Source organism: Dipodomys merriami, unplaced genomic scaffold (genome assembly GCF_024711535.1).
Source record: "Dipodomys merriami isolate MVZ:Mamm:240054 unplaced genomic scaffold, mDipMer1.0.p SCAF_19, whole genome shotgun sequence".
In the NCBI taxonomy this organism is placed as follows: domain Eukaryota; kingdom Metazoa; phylum Chordata; class Mammalia; order Rodentia; family Heteromyidae; genus Dipodomys; species Dipodomys merriami.
Window position 1 is genome coordinate 32,661,709 of NW_027203270.1, and position 26,044 is coordinate 32,687,752.

A 26,044-nucleotide genomic window follows, 5' to 3' on the forward strand; every position below is an offset into this window, starting at 1 on the left:
CAATCCCAAAAAAACCAAAAAAACAAAAAAACTTGAATAGGGTAAAATTTTTATTTTACTTATACAAACAACTTACACTTTATTTCAGATAGCATGCCTTGCCCATTTAAAATATTTACTCAGTTCTAGAAAACTAGAATTTACACATTTACTAAAAACGTGGGACATGAAATGACTGGCCAGGTGGGTTGAGGTGGAGCACAGTGAATCACAATCAAATGATAAATGGTAAAAGCTGGAGAAACAACAGATATAAAGAATAAGAAGGTTTCTGTACCGTTACCTGAAGTCTGGCCAAAATGCTTGCCTTCTTGGAGTTTGACGAATAACTTCTTGAACATGAAACGCTGCAGAAACGTTTTGTTTTAGAATAAAAAGCATCTCGCACACCAACCATCCCACACATCTCACAGGTGGCTAAAGAATAAAATAAAAACATTGGTGTTATGATTATATAGTAATATCAAATTTTATCTATCATTTTAGTAATTTCTCCATCTAGATGTTTTTAATATTCTGCCTTGAAATTTTCTATTTTTAAAAATATACAAATGATAGGAAATCCTACAAAAAAGTTGGAGAAAACAGTTATATAATTTCATAGTGAGGAGCTGTAAGGACCTGGACAATAGTTGAAGGGTTAAGGGACCAGGTACTGGTTGACTTATGCTTATAATTCTAGCTACTTAGGAGGCTGACATCTGAGGATCAGAGTTCAGAGCAAGCTGAGGCAGACAAATCTAATTTACTAGCAAAAAGCTAGCTGGAGTGATAGTGTGCTAGTCACACTCGCCAACTCCCCAGCTCCTGCTCATACCCCTTCATGAGGCTTGAACTCTGGGGCCTGGGCACTGTCCCTGAGCTCTTCAGCTCAAGGTGAGTACTCTACCACTTGAGCCACAGTGCCACTTCTGGTTTTCTGGTAGTTAACTGGAGATAAGAGTCTCAAGGACTTTCCTGCTCCAGCTAGCTTTGAACCCTGATCCTCAGATCTCAGCCTGAGTAGCTATGATTACAGGCGTGAGCCACCAGCACCTGGCTAGTGTGCTAGTTTTGAGCAGAAAAAGCTAAGGAAGAATGAGGCCCTGAGTTCAAACCCCACTAACTGACACACATACAGATAACATACACAAAAGGATTAAGTGTGTTAGTGGCTTTCACCTGTAATTTTAACTACTCAGGGGATGGTTCAAAGCCAGCTCAGAGAGGAAAATCTGGGTGAGTTAATCTCCTAAGTAACCAGCAAGGGGGCTAGAAATACGGCTTAGTGGTACAGTGCTTGCCTAGCATGCCTGAAGCCCTGGGTTTGATTCCTCGGTACCACATAAACAGAAAAAGCCAGAAGTGGCACTGAGGTTCAAGTGGTAGAGGGCTAGCTAGCCTTGAGCAAAAGAAGCTCACGGATTCACAGATAGTTGCCCAGGCCATGAGTTCAAGCCCCAGGATGGGCAACATAAAAAGTGAAACATTATATATATAAAAAAATTATCAGCAAGAAGCCAGTTTGGAGGCATGGCCGAATTGATAAGGATACCAGTACAGCAAGCAAGCTAAGCAAGTATGAAGCCTTGAGTTCAAACCCAGTATAAGGAGTAGTAGGTGTGTATGAAGGAGTGTGTTAAGATTTGGTGGCACATGCTGTAAACCTAATATTGAGATCCACCTAGCTTGGACCAAACCGACGAAACCACCAAAGATCAAAAGCCATACAACCAAATAGAAGTCACTAACACATTCTTAGTATTTACCATGTACTAGACATTATCATATGTGTAATTTCCAGGCTTTGAAAAAAAAAAAACAAAAGTACAATATAATTGAGGATTAGTATGAGTTTCAGTAGTCTTTAAGTAGACATTTGAGGAAAGAGCTACAAACAGTGATGTTGACAAACAGCATAACCCTTGACAACTATTACATAACAAGACAATGACTCGAAAAGGACAATTACATAATCAAGTTAAAAACATACATAGAAACATGGCAGAGCTAAGAATGTGGCTTAGTGGTACACTGCTTGCCTAGCACACATGAGGCCCTGGGTTCAATTCCTTGGTACCACATAAGTAAAAAATAAATAAAAGGAAAGTATTCTAATAAAGCCATAGTTAAAAAAAAAAAGAAGTAACATGGCAATCAGATGAATTAATATCTCCACCCTAACTTAAACTGAAGGGACTTGTAGTATAAGTAGTACTTAAATGAGTATATTGTAAAAACTCTAGATTAATAAAGGTTCATGACCATGTAGATAATAAAACAAAACATAATCCCAAAGGGGTTTATGAATCCTTGCCAAGAGTTTTGTATGTTAAAATACAACTCAGCTAAATAAGACACACACTTTATCAGGCAGGAATAGGGCCTTATTCTGTGTGGTTCATCTCTTTCCCTTCGGATCTGAAACAGATGTTAGCACATATAAAATCAATGTAACTTTCCTTTTGTGGCAAGGTTACCAGAACATAGTATAACCAAACTATGGCAATAAAATCTACCAATAGCAAAGAATGTATTTAGTAAAACTGTGCATCTAACTCTGGCAACTAAAACATGAAGTTTTAGTTGGAATAGAAGATATCTAGGTAGGTTTTTTTCTAGGTGTGGTGTTAGGGGTTTAATCTAGGGTCTTGCCCATATAAAGCAATTACTCTATGACAGAGCTGCACTGCCTCAATCTCCTAGATAGGTTTTAACTGGTGTGATGATGATTTCACATACAGGGTCTTTTCATTTTACTTAACCATGGTCTCATTAGGTAGTCATGATTGGTCATTAACTTCTACCATTCTGACTCTAGTGAGTGTGTGTGTGTGTGTGTGTGTGTGTGTGTGTGTGTGTGTGTGTGTGTGTGTGTGTGTGTGTGTGTGTGTGTGTGTGTGTGTGTGTGTGTGTGTGTGTGTGTGTGTATTGTACTACGGCTTAACTCAGGGCCTCATATAGTTATCTCTTGGCTCTTTTTCCCTTAAGATTGGCAATCTACACTTGAACCACACCTCCATTTCCAACTTTTTGCTAGTAAGTTGAAGACAAGAGTCTCAGAGACTTTTCTGCCAAGACTGGCTTTGAGGTGGGATTCCTAGATCTTGAGTAGCTAGGATTACAGGCATGAGCCTCTAATAAATCTTGTAATTTGTTTTATTGTTTCTGAGACAGTTCTTGCTATGTAGCCTAGCAAGGCTGGACTCATGATCCTCCTGCTTTAACTCAAGTGTTGGCGTTATACTACTAGCTAAATATAGTTGTCTTATATGGTCTGTAGAACTCTGCAGTATACAACATTCTAGGAGTTTTTTAATAAAAGTCTAGCATAAGACCAATACTGGCAGGATTACCAAATCTGTAAATGATGTAGTATCAGAAGATTAGCCGACATAGTACTCAATATCAGATGACACAATTAGCACTCCAAATGTTCTAAGCTTTGGTCACTGGTTGCCCATGCCTAGAATCCAAACTTCTCAGGGGACTGCCAATCATGAGTCAAAGCTGGTCTAAGCAGATAAATCCTCCAGACTTATTTCTAATTAGCCAGCAAAAAGGCAAAACTGAAGGTTTGTTTCAAGTGGTTGAGGCTGAGATCTGAAGATCAGGATTTGAAGCTGGTCCAGGCAGAAAAGTCCCTGGGAAACTCATATCTCCAACTAACCACTCAAAAACTGCAAGTGTCACTGTAGCTCAAGTGGTAGAGTACTGGCTTTGAACACAGAAAGGCTCAAGGACAGTGCCCTGCCCTGAATTCAAGCTCCATTAAAAAAATAAAAGAAAAAAAGAAAGAAAAAAGTAAGAAATGTAAAGTACTATACTTTCTACTGGATTGCTGGGCACAGGTGGCTCATACCTGTAACCCGAGCTACTCAGGCGGCTGAACTCTGAGGATTGGGGTCCAGAGTCAGCCTAGGCAGAAAAGTTCCTGAGACTCTTATCTCTAATTAACCAGTATAAAGCTAGAAGTGGAGGTATGGCTCAAGTGGTAGAATACCAGCCTTGAGCTAAAAGCCAAGTGAGAGCACAAGGCACTAAGTTCAAGACCCAGAATTCTGTAATCTCAGGAGGCTGAGATCTCAGGATTGTGGTTTGAAGCCAGCTCAGGCAGAAAAGTCCCTGACAATGATCTCCAATTAACCACAAGAAAACTGAAGGGGAGCTGTGGCTCAAAGTGGTAGAGCACTAGCCTTAAGCAAAAAGTGCTCAGGCTCTGAGTTCAAGTTCCACAACTGACAAAAAAAAAAAAAAAAAAAAAAAAAAAAACCAAAAAGACCCAGTACCAGCATCAAAACACTACTACCAATTAACACCCCTCCCCCCACACTCCAAAAAAAGCCCCCACACAAAATAGTTTACTGGAAAAGCACAAGACTGATTTAGTTTATTTGGTAAAGAGCAAAGAAAAACCATTATTATTCAGTATTGTTTTTAAAAAAAGCTAGAGCAATGTTTCTGGCTTGAATGAAAACAGCATCCTGAACAAGACAGCCAGGCTGAGCTATCTACCTTAGAAGCTGGAGGAGTGTTCTAGGATATGGACTTGCAGAGGTACAACTTCATAGTGCCAGGTCAGTCAGAAGGACAGTTATGTTATTACCACACAGGAGAATTAATTCCCTGATGAAAGTGGGCAATGACTTTGAGAAATAAACAGCTGGCCTAACTCAGGCTCTGTGATATGCTCCAGAGACATCCTAGAGCCAGGTCTCCAGTGCAAACAGTCATTGTAACAAGATTACAAGTAGTCCTGCAGCTTTATTAAATTTAAAAGCTGGGGCCGGGAATATGGCTTAGTGGTAGAGTGCTTGCCTAACATGCATGAAGCCCTGGGTTTGATTCCTCAGTACCACATTAACAGAAAAGGCTGGAAGTGGTGGTGTGGCAAGTGGTAGAGTGCCAGCCTTGAGCAAAAGCAGCTCAGGGACAGTGCTCATGAGGAGCCTCAGTTTATGCCCTAGGACTGTCAAAACAAAAACAAAAAACTGTCATCTTTTTCATAAGGCTAATAATTTTTTAAAAAACTTTTACGTATTTTCTGGCATGCTGGGGATGGAATCAGAGAGACTTGGGCATGTTGGGAAGTACCTTATACCACTAAGCTATGTCCTGAGCTCCTTGTGAGGGTTTAAGAGCAAAATTAAAGCCAAAAGCCAATCAAAACAAGTCAAATTTGGGTCAAGATAAAGAATACTCTACTAGACACACTAAAGAAAGAAAAATGGTTTCTAAGTTGGACTTATCACTGGAAGTATTTAATAAGAAAACTGAGGAACTGTCCTGGTGAAAGCTCTATCTAACTTTCAGTTACACAGGATTTTTTTTTTTTTGGGTGGGTCGTGGGCCTTGAACTCTGGGCCTGGGCGCTGTCCCTCAGCTCTTCAGCTCAAGGCTAGTGCTCTACCACTTGAGCTACAGTGCCGCTTCCGGTTTTCTGGTGGTTTATTGGAGAGTTTCATGGACTTTCCTGCCCTGGCTGGCTTTGAACCGTGATCCTCAGATCTCAGCCTCCTGAGTAGCTAGGATTACAGGCATGAGCCACCGGTGCCCGGCTTTACACAGGATTTTTATTTATTGAATTTACATACACCTTCAGTTTCTCAATAGCCTTTTTTTTTTGCCAGTCCTGGGGCTAGAACATTAGTGTGGGTGCTGTCCCTGAGCCTTTGTGTTCAAAGCTTGCACTCTACAACTAGAGGAGCCATAGCTCCACTTCTGCTTTTTTGTTGTTAATTGGAGATAAGTCTCAGGGTGTCTCTGGTGGCCAGTATATGGGTGCTGGTAGAATAATCCTTTGTCTCTCAGCCATGATGGTAGGGGATGGGATGGCTTGTCTCCTTGGCAGTGAAATGAAGGCTTTTTCTGGAACTGGGGATGAAACTCAGGATGTTGTACTTGCTAGTCAAGTACTTTGCCACTGAGCTACATCCCAGTCTGTCTCAGAGCTTTTCTACCCAGGATGGCTTCAAAATGTGATCCTCAGATCTCAACCTTTTGAAATAAAAAGCCTGTTGCTTTTTTATCTTGTTCTACTTGCCTTCCACTGTAAGGAAGGTAAAAATCAACCAAACACAAACTCAGGATGTTATATATGATAAATTTGAATGTCTCCGTTTACTTATTTGGAATTCTACAGCTGGGCATGCTGGTAGAAATGGGAGGATGGAGGTTCAAGGACAGCTTTGGCAAAAAATTAGCAAGCTCTCATCTCAGTCAATAAATTGGACATGATGGTATGTGCCTCCAATTAAGGCTACTCAGGAGGCCAAAGGCTGGATGATTGGAGTTTGAGGCCAGCTCTGGTAAAAGTCTCTTAAGGGTGTGTATGTGTGGGGGCTACCTGAAAATTAAAGCAAGAAAGGATTGGGAGTGTGGTTGAAAATGGTAGAATTGCCTACGTAGTAAGAGGAGGCCCTGAGTTCAAATCACAATACTGCCAAACAAAACAAAGAGTTCTCAGAAAAGGAAATGACAGAAGAAATGGGATGAAAATAATGCCTTAAACATGACGCTATGTAACTCATGAAAAGTATGAATACTCACCCATGCCAGATTTACCATCTGGGTATGTGTAGACCTGTCCATTGTTTTTGATAATTGGGAGACTGGAAGGGAGAGGAGCAACTTCTTCTTCACTCTCCTCAGAACTCGAGCTGCTACTTGTGTCCTCACTGCAGCTGTCATAGCCGTCAAACATCCCGGATGAGTCTGCCTTCCCTTCGGGGTTGTGAAGAATGCTCTGTCTTACAAGTAAAAGAAACCGGGAGCATGTGACACAGCACTCACAAACAATCCCCTTTCAAAGACCTTATCACAAATTCTGGGAAATGAGATTTGACAAATGAAAACCACTTGAGAAATCACTGATGTTTATACTAAAAAGCTGCACGTTTTTGGGAAAACACAGTCCTCTATAAAGCACAAATTAGCTATCATTGCCAGATAGTAAGATGTATAGTGATAGAAAGCAACCACGGTTTGGGAAGCTGGCTCATTGGTAGAGCGCTTGCCTTGCATGCATGAGGCCCTGGGTTTGATTCCTCAGTACCACATAAGCAGAAAAAACTGGAAGTGGTGCTGTGGCTCAAGTGGTAGAGTGCTAGCCTTGAGCTGAAGAGTTGAGGCACAGCGTCTAGGCCAAGTTCAAGCCCACGACCAGCAAAAAAAAAAAAAAAAAGAAAGCACAGCCAATGTGAATGTGGTCCAGAAGACTATCATGTAAAAGTTTTATCTTTAATTAGGCATGTCACTTAAAAAATATTTTAACAAAATACATATAGATGATTTAACTTGTCTTCTGGCTCTAAGATCGTAAATTTCTATACCAGAAATATAAATGGTTTTAAAAAAGATCATTATTGGAAGAGGCACTGTGGCTCAAAGTGGTAGAGTTAGCTAGCTTTGAGCAAGAGAGTTCAGGGACAGCACCCATGCCATGAGTTCAAGTCCCATGATGGACAAAAAAGAGAAAGAAAAAAGATCATTTTTGTAGTTAAGTGCCAGTGGCTCACACCTGTAAACCTAGCTACTTAAGGGGCTGAGATCTGAGGATCACATTTCAGACAGTGCGGGCAGAAAAGTCTGTGAGACTCTTATCTCCAACTTTAAAAAGGCACAAGGGGAGCTGTGGATCAACTAGTAGAGCAGTACCTTTGAGTGCAAAAGCTGAGAAATAGTACACAGACTCTGAGGTCAAGCCCCAGACTGGCACCAAAAAACAAAGAAACAGACCAAACAATCCCAAATATTCATTCTTAACAATTCTAAAAGAATTGGACAATTTTTATTTTTAGGGACCATTTTGCCTATATTTCTAGCTACTTAGGAGACTGAAATCTGGATCTGACAAAATGTTCATGAGACTGTTAACAAAAAGCTGCGCAAAGTCGTGCATACCTGTTCAGACCAGGCCAGCTGGGAAAAATGTAAGACTTTAGAGCAAGAAGTGCTGAAGGCATGTCTCAAGTGCTTGCCTAACAAGCTGGAGTTTGGCTTCAAAGCCCCTCCAAAAGGATCAATCTGACTCTCAAGGTAATTAAAAAAGAAAAGTTTTAAAATTTTACAGATGACAGATTTGCCACTGATTATTACCTGGGAACTTGAGTAACTTAAAGAATTTCTTTTCCTATTCATTTAACATTCAGTTATTCAATCTATGGGCCCACCACGTTTCTGCCATGCATCTGTGCTAATACCTACAGCACATTCATATCTCAGTTACTGAAGGTTAAAGATAGTGGTGGTGTAGAGCAGACACCACCCTCCAATCAAGGCCATGTGAATCAGAGTAACTAGGGTTGTCACATTTGAAACTCAGTGCTGACTTCAGTCTCAGTAAGACCCTGAGGATCAACTTAAATATCCAATGTTGGGGACTGGGAAGGTGGCTCAGTGGTAGAGTGCTTGCCTTGTATGCATGAGGCCCTGGGTTCAATTCCTCAGCACCACATAAGCAGAAAAAGCTGGAAGTGGCACCGTGGCTCAAGTGGTAGAGTGCTAGCTTTGAGCTGAAGAGCTGAGAGACAGTGCCCAGGCCCAGAGTTCAGGCCCCACAACCAGTGGAGGTGGGTGGAGGGGAATCCAGTGTGGGAATATTCTAGGCAAAGGAAAAAGCAAGAATAATCAAATAGCCTTGTCACACTGAAAGGCCAGTGTGGTTTGTGTCAGCTCAGGTGGTATAGGTGAGGTCAGAGAATGTAGTGGGCAGATCATGAGGGTCCTATGGGCCAGCTTGTGTAAGTTAATTCCTCCTGAGGCAGTGGGAAAATATGATGAACCAATTTACCACAGTGTCTGGCCTTCACACCTAACATTCATGGTAAAACTTTTAAGTTCTGTTAGATTCACATAGCTCACTTTCATGAAGCAGTGACTTCTGAGATTCCATGTAGGCTTGTTAATTTTTTTTTTTGTCGGTTGTGGGGCACTATGCCTCAGCTCTTCAGCTCAGCTCAAGGCAAGCTCTCTACCCCTTGCGCCACAGTGCCACTTCCGTTTTTTTCTAGTGGCTTATTGGAGATAAGAGTCTCATGAACTTTCCTGCCTGGGCTGGCTTTGAACGGTGATTCTCAGATCTCAGCCTCCTGAGTTGCTAGGATTACAGATATGAGCCACTGGCACCCAGCCAGTTTATTGCAGTTTGGTTAGCAAATAAGGCACATGTACTGACCTTTAATGTCAACACAGAATATCTTATTTTAATCCTACTTTCAGAGAATAGAAACTTGAAATTTCAGGTCAAATAATTACAAACAACTTAGTTTCAACTATTGTTAAGTTTTCTGTGTGTGTGTGTGTTTTTAAAGTACCATGGTCAAATGCATTTAGGAAAATTTCCATACTTCAAGGTCATTTGGAACCTTTAATATGAATCTAAATATTATGATTAAAGGAAAACTAATGGTATCTTTTCCCCCCAAATTTTCTTGAATGACTAATATTGGCAAGAAATACTTGACCTTTTCCATGATTCCAGAACACTTAAAAAAGATCACTGTGTAACACAGGGAACAAAGCCTGGATGCACCAAAATATCTGAGTTTTGTAGGGATGAATATCCTCATAGACTCATAATTCATACCCTAGTTCCTAGAAAATTGAGTTTTATTTAGGAGTGCTGCATCTCTTACCTTAGGATGGTCTACTAGTGAATTATGCAGATGAGAACTGTAATTTACTAGTCTAGTGTAAAACGTCCCATCCACTTACGATGGAGGAATCTTTTTTGTTTTGGCCCATCCTGGAGGTTTTTTTTTTTTTTTTGGTCCAGTCTTGGGGCCTGAACTCTGGGCCTGGGCGCTGTCCCTCAGCTCTTCAGCTCAAGGCTAGCGCTCTACCACTTGAGCCACAGTGCCACTTCCCACTTTTTTCTTTTTTTTTTGTCGGCCATGGGGCTTGAACTCTGGGCCTGGGCGCTGTCCTTCAGCTCTTCAGCTCAAGGCGAGCGCTCTACCACTTGAGCTACAGCACCACTTCCGGTTTTCTGGTGCTTTATTGGATAGGAGTCTCATGGTCTCTCCTGCCCGGGCTGGCTTTGAACCGTGATCCTCAGATCTCAGCCTCCTGAGTAGCTAGGATTACAGGTGTGAGCCACCAGCGCCCAGCCCACTTTTTTCTTTTTGCTTATGTGGTGCTGAGGAATCGAACCCAAGGCCTCAGGCATGCAAGGCAAGCGCTCTACCACTGAGCCAACTTCCCAGCCCTCCATCCTGGAGTTTGAACTCAGAGCCTGGGCATTGTTCCTGAGCTTTCATGCTCAAGGCCAGCACTGTACCACTTGAGCCACAGCTCTACTTTTGGCTTTTTGTGGTTAATTGGAGATAGAAGTCTCACAAGACATTTCTACCTGGACTGGCTTTCCTCAGATCTCAGCCTTCTGAGTAGCTAGGATTATAGGCATGAGCCACTGGTGCCTACTTGGAGGAACTTACACTTGCATCAGACTAAAGGTCCTAAAGGAGGCTGCAACTTTAATGAAAGGGTAAGTGGGGGGAATCCTGACTATATGAAAAGGGGATCTACAAGGGAGTCTTTTCTGTGCATATTCCAGGTGGAGAGAATTCCCTGAGATTTTGTAATCATGGGCTTGCTCTCATGACTAAGTCTGAGGTGGTAATTTACCTGCCCTCTACGATTAAAAAAATCTCCTGAGCAAGAACTTATAGTGGTTGCAGAATACTTGTACCCCTTGACCACAGAAGCAATCCTAAATCATCAGGGTCCTCAGCTTTCCCAGATTTTATCGTGAGTGAATAATCAAGTATCAGTCACACACAAAATCTACTATAGGCAAATATCAGCAGAAACAGATTAAGAATGACAAACACTTCAAGCAATATAAATGCCAGAAATAAAACTGTATATGAATCATTTGAGAGAAAATGAAAATATTACTGAAAAATAAGCAAAGGCATATTAAAAAAAAGTTCAAAAGACTAGGCCTGGTTCAAAATGGAGAAATGGAAGATAAATGTTAAGATCACCTGGAAATGTCCTCATAGATACCAGAGGTATCTGCTTTACCTCTAGGCAGTTCTCAAATCAGTCGTTTATAATCAACATTAATCTGACACAAACCTAAAATCAGAGATATTAAAAATGGCATAAAATGGGGCTGGGCCGGGCGCTGGTGGCTCACGCCTGTAATCCTAGCTACTCAGGAGGCTGAGATCTGAGGATCGCGGTTCAAAGCCAGCCCGGGCAGGAGAGACCATGAGACTCCTATCTCCAATAAACCACCAGAAAACCGGAAGTGGCGCTGTAGCTCAAGTGGTAGAGCGCTCGCCTTGAGCTGAAGAGCTGAGGGACAGCGCCCAGGCCTGGAGTTCAAGCCCCATGACCGACAAAAAAAAAAAAAAAAAAAATGGGGCTGGGAAGGTGGCTCAGTGATAGAGCACTTGCCTTGCATGCTCAAGGCCCTGGGTTCAATTCCTCAGCACCATATAAGAAAAAAGCCGGAAGTGGAGCTGGGCTCAAGTGGTAGATTGCTAGCCTTGAGCTGAAGAGCTGAGGGACAGCGCCCAGGCCCAGAGTTCAGGCCCCACGACCGGAACCCCCCCCAAAAAAAATGGCATAAAATTTCAAATATGAGATTATCAACAGATATCACCTCTCTACAGACATTTATCCTACTTATCAAATGGACAGTGTAAGTATTACCAATGATTCCATACTAATAAGTTTAATAACCAAGCTGGGTGCTGGTGGCTCATGAGTATAATCTCACCTACTTAGGAGGCTGAGATCTGAGAATTGTGGTTCAAAGTCAGCTGGGGCAGTAAAGTCTATGATACACTTACCTACAACTAACCACTAGGAAACTGGGAAGTGGTATTGTGGCTTAAAGTAGTAGAGTTCTAGTTTTGAGCAAAAGAACTCACAGGTACAGTGCCCAGTTCAAGACCCATAACAAAACAACAAAACCCAGGATGAAATGCCAAGGCAAAATTTACTTCTGCAGAAGGGTGTACCATCAGCCCCAAATCTGACAAGCAGGTAGGTGGTTCACTATTTATCCTTAAGGTACTAGGCCCTGCCCTTCTGTGCAAATTGGCTGAGCTCAGGTTTGAAAAGGGTTAAGATATATTTACATAGGGAGACATTAGAAGACTTTGAAAATAAGATTAGCAGTATACAAGTCATCTCAAAACATACCCATTTCCTCTATTTCTTCAACAATCTGAGGTGTGTCTTGAGATGTGGACAGTTAAAAAAAAGAAACCTACTTGTAGACAGGTACCTGAAGATACCTGAATTAGTTAAAATTTTTGTTAAAATTAGTTAAAATTTTTGTTCATTGTAGGGCTTGCTCTGGGCCTGGGCATTGTCCCTCAGCTCTTCAGCTCAAGGCAAGTGCTCTACCACTTGAACCACTGCACCACTTCCGGTTTTCTGGTGGTTTGTTGGAGATATGAGTCTCATGGATTTTCCTGCCTGGGCTGGCCTTGAACTGCGATCCTCAGCCTTCTGAGTAGCTAGGATTACAGGTGTGAGCTACCAGCACCTAGTGCCCCCCCCATTTTTTTTTTTTAAATTTGTATGTTCCCAGAAAGAAAACATCAGACTAGGTGTGGTGCCTCAGGCTTATCATCCTAGGTATGTGAGAGGCTGAAATTGGGAGAATCATGGCTTGAGGGCAGCTCCAGCAAATAGTTGGTGAGACTTTGTATCAACCAATAAAAAAGCTGAGCTCATTCTTGCCCATGTAACTGTAACCCCTCTGTACAGTATTTTCACAATAAAAAAAAAGCTGAGCTCAAATTTTTATCAATATATAAAAGTAGCATATTATGATCAAGTAGGTTTAGTCTAGTGTAATGTTTGAAAATCAAAAATTGGCCTTATTAACAGAAAACACTTCATCAAGAGATGCAGAAAAAGCATTTGGCAAAATCCAACATTAATTCTTGATTTACAAGACCTCAGTAAGACAGGAATAGAAACTTTTGTCACACAATAATTGTTTTAAAAGTGAACATACTGAAGGTGAAGGGCTAGATACTGAAAGTATGTCTTTTTTTTTTTTCGTGCCACTTTTACTCAGTTCTGTCTTATATTAGAGACAAGGCAAGACAAAAATCTAAAGGGATCCAAATTGAAGCGGAAGTAAGAAATACATTTTAATTCCAGGAACTATGATGGTTTATGTAGAAAATTTGCCTTGAGCTTGGACCCCAACACAACCACCCAAAATGTGTGTGTGTGCACACATGCGTGCAAGTATATACTGGCCACTACCGGGGCTTAAATTCAAGACACTTGTACTCTAGCACACCATTTTTTGACCATGTCTAGCATTCTGCCACTTGGCCCACTCCTCCAGACCACCCATTTTGTTGGTTAACTGGAGACTTTCAGACTTTTCTGCCTGGGCTGGCTTTGAATCTTGATCTTCAGATTCCTGGGAGGTTAGTATTGCATGTGTGAGGCACTGGTGCTTGACACCATTTTTTTTTTTTGGGTCATCAGTTTTGGGGATTGAACTCTGGGTCTGGGCGCTGTCCCTGAGCTCTTCAGCTCAAGGATAGAGCTCTACCACTTGAGCCTGGGCTGGCTTTGAACTGCAATTCTCAGATCTCAGCATCCTGAGTAGCTAGAATTACAGGCATGAGTCACCCGCACCCTACAAACACTAAAAAAAAAACAAACAACAAACCCCAAACCTATCAAATTTTACCTTTTAAATAAAGGACTGGATGCATGGCTCAGGAAGTGCATAGGGCAATGGTGCTCAGGCCTGTCATTTTAGCTATTCAGGAGGCTGAGATTTGAGGATAGCCATGAGATTCTTATCTCCAATTAACTTCTAAACAGCTGGAAGTGGAGCTGTGGCTCAAGTGGTACAGTACTAGCCTTGAGCAAAAAAAGCTCAGGGACAGAACTCAGGCCCTGAATTCAGGACTCAGGACTGGCACAAAAACAAAACAAAAACCATTACTGCCAAAAAATACAGTATTTTACTTTAAAAAAAATCAGTTTTAGAAACCAATGCCTGGTCAAATTATTAACCAATTGTAACAGCAGAATAAAGGTGTTTTCAGATATGCCCAATCCTAAAAAAACCTTGGCTCCTACATTCTTGTTTTCTCAAGTAATTACATAATGTGCTTCAATGCATATAAAAGTAACCAGGAGAAAGGATTATGGCTGATTTAGGAACTAAATGATCCAACACAAGTCAGAGGTAAGAATTTCTATGGTCATGGGTAGATAAAGGGATGGCCTATTATTAAGCTAAATATCAGGCTTAGAAGGCACAGAGACTAATAGGAATCTTTGATCAAAATTGTTAGTTTTTAATCTGGAAGGAAACTTAACATATTTTTTGGGGGGTGTAGGTACAGGGGTTTTGAACTCAGGGTCTCTAATTCTACAGCTGATGTTCTACCACACAAGTGTCAGGGATTTGTATGTCTGAGCTGTCTTTGAATCACAATCCTCAGATCTGACTCCTAAACTGCTAGGATTATAGATGTGAACCATCAGTGCCTGGCTAACATTTGACATGTTCATCTATGCTTTATTCAGACTGCCTTCATTTTCATTTATTTTTTCGTTCCAAGGTAACACATTACTGTTGTGGTAAGTCTTGATGTAAGTTGTAATAAAGCTACTCTAGCTTTTCACAATTTTTCAGGCTTCCCTGTTTTTGATAGCCTTGACCATTTTGAGTAGTGGTTAGGTATGTTGCTGACTGCTTTTTTTGTATGCTTGAGGCGTGAACTCAGGGCCTTATGTTCTCACTTAGCCTTTTCCACTCAAGGCTGGAACTCTACCTTTGAGCCACAAGGGCACTTCCAGTTTTTTTGCTGGCTAACTGGAGACTTGTGTCTACTCAAGCTGGCCTTGAACTATGATCCTCAGATCTCAGCCTCCTGAGTAGCTATAATTATAGGAGTCAGCCACTAATTGCTATTTGTGTGGTACTTTCCTTTTTACAGAGGTGGTCTCTGAGAGGTACACGACAGGCTTTAGTTACATGCCATTTGGATTACATGTCTTCAAAGACACTATCAATATGACTTACCTGTTGATGTTCACTTTGGTCTAGTTTATGTGGTGATTGTCTGATATTTCTATTATAAAGTAACTCTTAACCTCTTCCCATACTGTACTCTTTGCAAGGAGGTAACCATCAACAGCCACATTTGAGGAGACACTGTATCTACACGACTTGGAAATTCAAGTTTCATTTTGGGTTTGTGGATTCCTCATTAGATTGAGGCATGTCCTAAGCGAGTATGTAACTGATGCGGTGTCACTCTAAGGGTATCAAATTCAGAGACATGATGACTGCCTCCACCTGTGGGGATGCTAATTTTGATAAACTGGTCTAGTTATTATCTGATGTCTCCTCTGCACAAGATTTTAAGCTATTTATGGACTTAGAACCACACAAAAATTCCAATCATCAAAATTTTTACTCCATCTCTAGTATCAAATAAGCATTTGTATACAATTCGTAGTACTTTCTTTTTTTTTTGGGTCCGGTCATGGGGCCTGAACTCAGGGCCTGGGCGCTGTCCCTCAGCTCTTCAGCTCAAGGCTAGCACTCTATCACTTGAGCCACAGCGCCACTTCCGGCTTTTTTCTTTTTGCTTATGTGGTGCTGAGGAATTGAACCCAGAGCATGCAAGGCAAGCGCTTTACCACTGAGCCACCTTCCCAGCCCAATTCTTAGTACTTTCTAGTCCAACATTCCCAATATTCATCAGTGAGCAATCTTTTTTGTCTCTCTTTTTTACAATCCTGGGCCTGGGCACTGTTCCTGACCTTCTTTTGCTTAAGGCTAGCACTCTACCACTAGAGCCAAGCACCACTTCTGGCCTTTTCTGTTTATGTGGTACTGAGGAATTGAACCCAGTGCTTCATGCATACTAGGCATGTACTCTACCACTAAGCCACGTACCTAGCTCAGTGAACAATCTGAAGCAATGGCAGTGAGACTATCCCCAAAACCAAACATGGCAATTTTCTCTAATTTACCATCATAATCACAATGACTCAATAATGATAATCACATTTCTTCATCTCAGTCCAGGATCATATGCTGTATTTTAGTGTCCTTAACAAGGAAGATTATTTTTTTTTTAAAGAATGAAGTACTCCCTGCAACAGGTGGTTTCTTTGGGGCTCTTCTGACATTTCTTGATTAGATTCAAGTTATGCATTCCTGTAATACTATACAGTGATAGTGTGCCCATAGAATATGGGATCTAGAGGCAAAGGTGCCTATATGTCTATCAGTAGTGATGTCAGTTTGGGTCACTCAAAGTCTAATCTGGGTCTTTTTTTCCTTCATTGCAGTGTATCATTTCTCTCCTTGCAACTAATAAGCAATCTTGGGGATGTAAATAAAACAGAATTGTTTTCATAACTGAAATCTCATTCACTACTAATTTAAGATGTAATAACTCTTGTGTCAAACCAAACATACCTTGATGGCTGCAAAAACGATTTCCCAACTCCAGCAATATACCAGTCAGCAGAATATCCTGTCTCTCCCTTTATATATCTACCCATCTACTCATTATCAGTGTGATTTACTCTCATCACTGCCTTTATTTCAGTGCTCTAAGTCACTGAGTTGGCTGGTCGAATCCTTTTGTACTGGTTCCTAAGTCTTTTGGATACGCCCTCATTTATTTTTAAGTTCTTTACTTTTTGACATACTTTACACATTCCAGGCTCATCCACAGTAATCCAGCCTGAAATTAATTTCTTCTCCAACGAAGTTTAGTTCTTTTAGTAGAAAGATGGCATTAAAATCCCAAGATAGGGCTGAGATGTTGCTCAGTGGCAAAGCGCTTGCCTAGCAAGTGCAACGTCCTGGGTTCGATCCCCAGTACCAAAAAAGAAAAGACAAAAAAAATACAGTTAAAATCCCAAGATAATCTCAGTGTTTGGTGCAGTATGCTTTTGTTCTCTTCTTTTTGCCCCCTTTTAAAGTGTTTTTGTCACATCCCCCCCCCCCAATTCTTTAAATGCAATAATTTACCCTTTATCTGTATATATAGCAATTTTTAATTTTTTTTTTTGGTGTGGGGGAATCAAACTCAGGGCCTTGCATAAGAACACATACTCTACCAATGACCTATTATAATACTACCAGTATTTCTTTCATTGCACCTTATTAATCAATTTAGCAAATTTTTCCTTAAATGATGGCTCAGAAAAATCCACACAACTTTTCTTGTGGTATTTGTATAGTTTTGTTAAAAAATTTCAGACCCATTTGAAGTTTGCTCTTATGTATGATGAAAAGAATATTTCTAATATCATTCCTTCCCAAATGGCTATCCAGTTGTGGCAATATTCTTTATTGAAGGCATGCCCAACATTACCTCTTACTTGAAATTTCACTTGTGAAACTTCTCAAGTTCTAGTTTTCTGTATGTGTTATGTCCATTTTTGGACTTTATCCTACAGTCGTGTGTCATTTGGTGATAGAGAGATGTTCTAAAAAATTCAATGCTGGGTAATTTACTGTTGAGCAAACATTACTATGTATACTTACACGAACCTAGAGAGTACAGCTTACACACCTAGGCTGTACTGTATAGCTTGTTCCTGTGCCAAAGTGGTCTTGCTAGATTGTTTTGTCAAGTAATTCTTGCTCACAATCAGCTTACGTGGAATTTCTGTAAGTTCTTCAGCTGCCTTATATTAACACTTACATACTCACTGCTCACTTTCACATTATGTGAAGTAATGAATCCTTAACCCACTCAAGAGTTAGCAGTAAATTCAAAACTGTGGTAAGATTCAGCCTTTTCAATATCACAAACTCTTTGCTTTCACTACTGACTATCATAGTGCCTAAAGATGTGCTTCTGTGTTATCTTCAGTTCAGGTCATTGAAAGTTTTTCCAAGTCTGATACAGAATCTTCTCAAATTTTAGTCTCATTGTATCCTATAAAGGAGATTTTTTTTAACACCTTTACTCTTGTTCTTTAAAACAATACATTACAAGACTGTAACAAGTACAAGAATGACCTGATCAAGAAATGGAATAAACACAAAATGTAGGAGTCGGCTCCCAATGTAAGATCGATCTATCTATCTATCTATCTATCTATCTATCTATCTATCTATCTATCTATCTATCTATCTATCTATCTATCTACCTACCTACCTACCTACCTCTATCTACCTACCTATCTACCTACCTACCTAGTTGGTCCTGGGCACTGTCCCAAGTTTGTTTATTCTGCTCTATGATAGCGCTATATCACTTGAACCACAGGTCTACTTTTTGTTGTTTTTGTTTTTTAAATAATTTCAGGGCTAGGAATGTGGCTCAGTGGTAGAGTGCTTGCCTAGCATGCATGAAGCCCTGGGTTTGATTCCTCAGTACCACATAAACAGAAAAAGCCAGAAGTGGCATTGTGAAGCTCAGGGACAGTGCCTAAGCCCTGAGTTCAAGCCCCAGGACTGACCAAAAACAAAACAAAACAAAAAACACAAAAAAATCCCACCAAACCCCCAAAAAACAAAAAACAAACAAAAAACCAAAAAAACACAATTTTTTATGTGGTACTGAGGAATCAAACCCAGGGCCTCAAGTATGCTAGGCAAAAACTCTACCATTATGTCACACTCCTAGCCCCTACTTCTGGCTTTTTTTAGTACTTAACTGGAGATCAGTCTTCGGATTTTCTCTAGCCTGAGCTGGCTTTGAACTAAAATCCTCCTACTTCTGCCTCCAGAGTAGCTAGAATTATAGTTGTGAACCACTGGAACCAGCTAGTAGCTAACCTTTTAAAAACTGAGGCATACTTGTGAATTAAAGACTTCTTTTTACAGAATTAGTATTATGTATTATTTAGACTTCTCAGTTGCTACAGAAATGTCCATCATATACTTTTCTAGTCAATTCCTCACTTCTCAGAGTTCTATCAGCATTTGTACAAAGAGATTAAGAATGCCTTATCTAAAATGCTTTGGCAAAGTAGTATCTGAATTCTTTAGATGTATATTTTTTAAAGTGTGATTGCTGTGCCAGGCACAGGTGGTTTACACTTGCAATGTTCGCTCCTCAGGAGGCTGAGATCTGAGGATCGGGGTTCAAAGCCAGCCTGGGCAAGGAAAGTCCAGGAAGACAAAAAAAGGAAAAAAAAATAAAAGAAAAAAAAAGTGTGATTGCTGGATTTTATGATGCTGGATGAATATCCTTTATCTGAAATTCTTGGATGTTTCAGATTCTGGAATATTTGCATGAATCAAGTCTACATAAAAATTCATTTATTTCACACATGAAGGTAATGTATACTGTACATAAATATATAGATTTTTGTTGCTGTTGTTGTCAATTGTGGGGCTTGAACTCAGGGCTTAGGCGCTGTCCCTGAGCTCTCTGGCTCAAGTCTAATGCTCTACTTCTTTGAGCTACAATGCCACTTCCAGTTTTCTGGTGGTTAATTGGAGATAAAGAGTATCATGGACTAGACTTGCTTTGAACCTTGATCCTCAGATCTCAGGCTCTTGAGTAGCTATGATAATAGGCATGAGCCACCAGTACCCAGCATACAGAATGTTTATAATACCCCCCCTTTTTTTTTTTGGAGGGGGAGGGAAATACAAGAGTTTCACTATATAGCTCAGGCCAACCTTAAACTTGTGTTTCTCCTCTCCCTGTCTCCTGAGTGCTGAGGTTATAGGTATTTAGCATTATGCCCTGTTTTATCTGTATTTTGACTGCAGCCTATCATGAGGTCATTCGCAGAACTGTCTATTTCATTCAAGGCTGGTGCTGCTCTACTACTTGAGTCACAGGTCCACTTTCAGCTTTTTGCTGTTTAATTGGGCCTGGGATGGCTTCAAACCATAATTTACAGATCTCAGTCTCCTGAGTAGCTAGGATTACATTCCTGAGACACCAGCACTTGCCCCTTAATTGATTGATTGATTCTGATGGTTCTAAGGCTTGAATTTGAGGCCTGGGCAATGTAGCTGAGCTTCTTTTGCTTAAGGTTAGTACTCTACCACTTGAATCACAGCACTTCTTTCAGTTTTCTGGTGGTTATTTGGAGGTAAGAGTCTCATACTTTTCTGCCAAGGCTGGCTTTGAACAGTGATCCTCAGATCTTAGTCTCCTGATTAGCTAGTATTACAAGTGAGAGCCCAGCACCTGGTTCAGTTCCTCATTTATTAAATTTTTTGTCGGTCACGGGGCTTGAAAGCTGTCCCCCAGCTCTTCAGCTCAAGGCACTTGAACCACTGCGCCACTTCCGGTTTTCTGAGTGGTTTATTGGAGGGTAAGAGTCTCACAGACTTTCCTGCCCAGACTGGCTTTGAACCACAATCCTCAAGTCTCAGCCTCCTGAGTAGCTAGGAATATAGGTGTGAGCCACCAGCACCCAGCTCCTCATTTTATTCTTGATAAAAAAAAATAAGACAGCCTAGGTTGGTCTGAAACTAATGATTTTCCTGCCTCAGCCTCCTGGCTGCTGGGATTAAATACCATGGTTGGCCAGTTTATAAATTAGGCACACTAAGAGACTAACAAAGATAGTAAGATGGAACAATTGTAAGAACATGCGGTAAAATGTTACATGAGTAAGTTTTCACAAAATATATTATAAAAAGGACACCCTATTTTGTGATATGTCTATGTGATCAGTGAGGTATGATGAGGCTTTAGGCTACCATGTAAGAGTAATCCAAACACTAGCTCTGTCATACTTGGACAATCTGGGGACAGACAGCACTTAAGTAACAGGTGAGTACAGAATGTGGATAAGCCGGACAAAAGAATGGCTCAGTCTAGGCAGGACAGAATGAGAGGAATGGGATAAATATGTTTTCTCAAACCTTACATATGAATGTCGTTATGTATGAGACCACAAAGTTGAACATAGGAATTAAGAAAATTCTTTATGCCTAGACTTAGAGGTAAGGAGCTGTTTAGTTCTTGTTGGACCCTTACCAGGATGAAAGCACAGTCTGGCTACCTATAAGTCTAAATTTCTACCTTTTGGTGTCCAATTTCTTTTTTTAAATTCACATGTACATACATTCTATTTAGCCAATTAACCTCTAAAGCTCTCTTTCCCACTCCTCTCCACCCTCTTGGGGTCAAATTTCTGGTTCTGTTATGACTTCGTATTCAACAACTACTTTGGTCTCAGTTTCCCTCTTTTCTAAATAAGGAAAATATAACTTACCACACAGGAAGGATGTATGATAAAATAAAATAGTTCACATGAATGGACTTTCAGTTCTTCAGAAGAAAGGTATGAATCCTTAAGTATGAACCTGAAAAGCTAATTAAAAATAAGATGACTTTGTCAAAATTAAATATGAATCACACAGTAGCCTACAGGGTCTTTAAGATAATTATTAATGACAATCATTTAAAAAAAGAAATTGGTTATTTTTTTTTGGGGGGGTGGGTTGTATTAGGGCTTCATGCATACTAACTAAGCACATATAGCTACATATACTGTGAGCCCGAACTGTCAATTTTAACACAAATAACAATTCAAATTAAACTGGTTATTCAAAGTCATATTGATATGATACAATCTAAAAACATCTGTATAAAATACTGACATTCTCTTGGTGTTTTATTTTTTAAAATTTGGTGATGGGATGAAAATCAGAATCTTGAATATGCCAGGCAAACAATGTACCACTGAGCTACATTCTCCATGTATTTATGTTTAAAAAATATTAGCTAGGTATGGTGCCTCATACGCTGTAATACCAGATGGGGAGGATGGCAGTCTAAAGCCACTCAGAAGTAAGTACACAAGAACCCATCTCAACCAAGTAAAAAGCAAATGTGGTGGTACATACCTGTTATCCCAGCTACCTGAGAAGTAAAATTAGGTTTAGGCCAGCACAGGAATAAAGGCAAGACCCTATAAGAAAAACAGTGAAAAGGCTGAGAATGTGGCTTAGTGGCAGAGTGCTTGCCTAGCATGCATGAAGCCCTGGGTTTGATTCCTCAGTACCACATAAACAGAAAAAGACAGAAGTGGCGCTGTGGCTCAAGGGGTAGAGTGCTAGCCTTGAGCAAAAAGAAGCATTAGGGACAATGCTCAGGCCCTGAGTTCAACACCAGGACTGGCAAAAAACCAAAACAAAACAGATAAACAGTGAAAGCAAAAAGGTACACAGGCATGGCTCAAGTACAGAGCACCTGTCTAGCAAGTACAAGGCTTGTATACACATATTTAGCTGGTTGCTCATAAGATACGCAATCACTGATAAATAAGAATTACTTTAACTGAAAAGAAGTTTACCACATACATGTATACAAGGGGAATATTAGGCATGTAACAATAATGAATTTAAGTTTTAAAGGCTAAAAGTAGGGCTGGGAATGTGACTCAGGCCCTGAGTTCAAGCCCCAGGACTGGCAAAAAAAAAAGACTAAAAGTATATACAATATTATTTAAAGCTTATTGAGTAGTGTATTAAAATCATAATACTAAGTACTAGATACACAAAAGGTTATACTTACTATGCTTGCCCTAGAACTAGATTGCAAACCGGGGCCAAATAATTAGGTTACAATGGCTTAATAGACTAGTGACTATTACATGCAAACGAGTTACAATAGGAATAGGAATCCATACAGTAAGAAGGGAGAAAAAAGCATAGGGGAAGGTATCAAGATCTATAGAGCAGTTCATTTGATATGGCAGCCATTACTATCTGAGTGGAGGTTTACAGAAACCTCAGGAGGGAGGCAGGGCTGGTTCCCATTCCATATTTTAGATAAGGAAAACAAAGCTCAAACATTAGACAACTTCTGTAAGAAGGTCACAGGTCAGAGGGGCATACTCAAGAGCTGGAGCTACTTTGCCGACTTTGTTCCAGACCTTACTTCTACTTGAATAAATTCTAAATTACTAACACTTAAGTGAAAACTAGAAGGGAACTTTAAAATCTCCCAATGAAGTGTCTCCTTAACTCTGTGGTATACATTAAAAAGAATCCCAGAGTGTAGTATAGAACTACTAAATGTCAGTCTTCAGGAAGGAAGTATTTTAACTCAAGTCTTCTCTAAGTCCAGTGATTTGCTAAGTTTAGAAAATACTGCCGTACACCTGTATGTCCAATTTGGGAGATGTGGGTATTTAAGGTGACATACTAAAAGAAATACAATTAAAAAACCCCCTAATACTCCATTAGCTACATTTTAAATATTCACATATGGCTACTGGCTATTATCGGGCCAGCACAGATAAGAGGACATTTCCAAAATGGTAAAAAGTTCTACTGGACAATGGTGATTGAATCATGATCAACCCTTTAGTTGTGATGAGAAAGCTGATGTACATTGCTTGTCCAAGAGATGCCATACAGCCACTGGTCTCTAGCTCCCTCCACACATTCAGTATGTTTAAATGGAACTACTTACTGCATTTTCAACTTTTCTTGTGGCTTCCAAGTAAAATAAGAGAAACTGTAAATCTGATTATGTGAGGGAGAAAATAATTTAAAAACACAAAAGACAGGGTGGGGGAGGGTTCACACCTGCAATCCCACCCTCAAGGGAGCAAACATTGGAGGCTTGGGTCTGAAGCCACTCAGTGCTAATGGAGTGGTTTAAGTGGTAGCGTGACTGCCTAGGAAGCAAAATGCCCTAAGTTCAAACCCTAATACTAACATCCACACCCATACCCATGCCTCCCCTCAACCCACAGTTTATGAAAAAAAAACAAGACCTAAAACTAATCCGTACCTTCTACACAAAATCAAGAGATGTGCAGGACAGGCGTTGGAAGACAAGTATCTTAAGTCCATTTTCTTCTGTCCAGTTTTCATCTCTCATGCATTTGAAACCCTGAGACTAATTACACATGTTGTCTTACTTTAAATTTAAAATAGATGGCTAAATCTTATATCACAAGCCTCTTAAAGATGCAAAAGTGGGAAACAAGGAGCAATTCAAAGAAACCTAATTTTCTAATTTTAGAATGTGGTCACTTAGCATACTGAGTACTCCTGGCTTTCAGTAATTTAGTAGCTTACCTAAGTTTGAGATACATGGCATTAATGTGTTGTTTTCACTTGTAAAATAAAATTTTACCTTCTTTTTTTGTTGTTGTTGGTGCCAATACTAGGCTGGATCTCAGGGCCTGGGGGTGGTGACCTGAGCATTTTTGCTCAAGGCTAGCACTCTATCCCTTGAGCCAAAGCTTGGCTTCCAGGTTTTTGAAGTTAATTTGAGATAAAAGACTCCAGGGTTTTTCTTGCATGGATCCTTAGACCTCAGCCTACTTATACCCAGCTCTCTTTTTTTTATTTTGAGCACTAGTGTACATTTTAAAACACAATCATGTGTTTCATTTTAATTTTCAAAATTAGAGATTAAGAGTATCTGACATACATACAGTCCACATATAACCAGCCATAAAGCATACAGCAATGTCCTCTTTAAAGATAAAACCAGTTGTTCCTGTCTAGTATGTTTAGAATGCAAATGTTTCCAAAGACAATCAACATGTCATGACAGTTGAGGTTTAAAGTTGGCAGGAAATTAACTTGAAACCCTCTATAAACTAAAACTTGAAAGGTATCATTATATATAACTCCATTAATTTTTACATCCCATGTTAAATTCTAGTGATTAGATTTGGAGAAAATAGTCACAGTTTTCATTAAGTTAAAAATTGGATAGTTAAAAAGTATGGCACAACATAAGACTATGCATACACATTCAAGAAAGATTCTACCATAATTTGCAAGATTCTACCATAATTTGCACAGCCTTGAGTATGGGATTCTATATAAATAGAAGCTACTTGTTTATTCAGAGATGGGGCGCAAGAAAAAAAACACACAGCTATTTTTCTTTTTAAATACTCTTTGGTGTTGAGATAAATGAAAGAAAAGTAACAGTTTAAGCACACAAGAGCAAAGCAACAGTCTAAGAAGGGGAGAAAAATGTGCTCTCAAAGGTTTTAAACAGATACTGGGAATTTAAAATAAAACTTATTAGTTGGCTAAATTTTAGGCCAGATATGTATTGTTTTGACTCCCAGTATACCATATTCGGTAAAGGAAAACATGTGTGCCCAATATTCTTACACCATTTGGTGCACAACAAATGAAGGATAACATTAATTAGAAAAAGAGTGGTAAACATATTTAAAAACAAATAACCAAGTAATAAACACTGACATATTAACTTGGAGAGGATTAAAAATACTGCAACCTCTATGCAAATATTAAAAGCATGGCATAAAACTAAAAAAAAAGTTGAAAACATAAAAATGTAAAAGCAGTTGGGAAGAGGGGGCTTGGAAGGGAAGTTTAGAAAGAATGTTAAGCCAAAATATTGGGGAATAGTAAAATTCTGATTATGCTTCTCAACCAGGTGCTGGTTCTATGAGCTTCATTCATGAAGGGGCAGGAGAGAGAGAGAGAAGGGCCACTTTCCCCAGTATCTGGTGGAAGAGAGCAGTATCAAACCATTTTCACCCATGTAAGCCGGAACACTTGAAACTGTCCAGCCCCAGAAAGAGAGGAGAAAAAAAAAAGTTTCTCTCAAAGTCCCCCCCCCCTTCCTCCACTTCCCTGCTGTTCTTTCCTGGCACACAAAATATAGGCCAATGAGCAGTGGGTGGGTGAAGAGGATGTGAGAAAAAAAAAAAACTGAGAAGTAAAAAAGAAAGAAAGAAAGAAAAAAAAATAAACAACCAGGAGCAACTTAACCAGGACTTGAATGAAGACTCTCCAGGGTCTAATGAGGGGAGGCAAACGACACTTCACAGACTACGGGAACACGGAAGGGGCTTTCCTGCCCAGCAGCGAGCTCCGGGCTGGGCGGACGGGGTGGGGGGTGGTGGAGGGGGGGTGGGGTGGTCGGGGGTGAAGGTGGAAGGGGAGAGGCCGCGCTACCTACCACTTGTCAGGAGCTGCAGAGGGAGGGAGGGAGGGGGGGCGGCCGCTTTGGGTGACCTCTAATGTCTCGTCCGACTCTGAAACGTTAGGATTGGTCTTTCACCAACGACCACGCCACGGTCCCGGGGCGGCCCACCGACGTGGAAACCCGTGCGAACCAGCGGCCCTCCCTCCCCCACGTGCCCACCCCGCCCCCTT

At 40.4% G+C, this 26,044-nt stretch overlaps 1 protein-coding gene across 12 annotated transcripts in view; it reads right to left on the minus strand.

The window, feature by feature from the left end:
* The window catches only part of Mbtd1 (mbt domain containing 1), a 66,543-nt gene that overhangs the window by 39,611 nt on the left and 888 nt on the right, over positions 1-26,044 (minus strand). For 3 of the 12 annotated variants that reach the window (XM_070028403.1, XM_070028398.1, XM_070028402.1), the window contains exons 2-5: positions 21,785-21,849; positions 21,151-21,249; positions 6,529-6,728; positions 278-417 (exon numbers count right to left, since the gene is read on the minus strand). In XM_070028403.1, coding sequence (XP_069884504.1) covers positions 278-417; positions 6,529-6,682 — 294 coding nt within the window. In that variant the 5' untranslated portion in view covers positions 6,683-6,728; positions 21,151-21,249; positions 21,785-21,849. Of the gene's footprint in view, positions 1-277; positions 418-6,528; positions 6,729-16,656; positions 18,031-21,150; positions 21,250-21,784; positions 21,850-23,681; positions 23,790-25,847; positions 25,924-26,044 lie in introns of those variants that run through there. The other 9 variants (XM_070028405.1, XM_070028394.1, XM_070028393.1 and 6 more) reach the window with 6 other exon arrangements.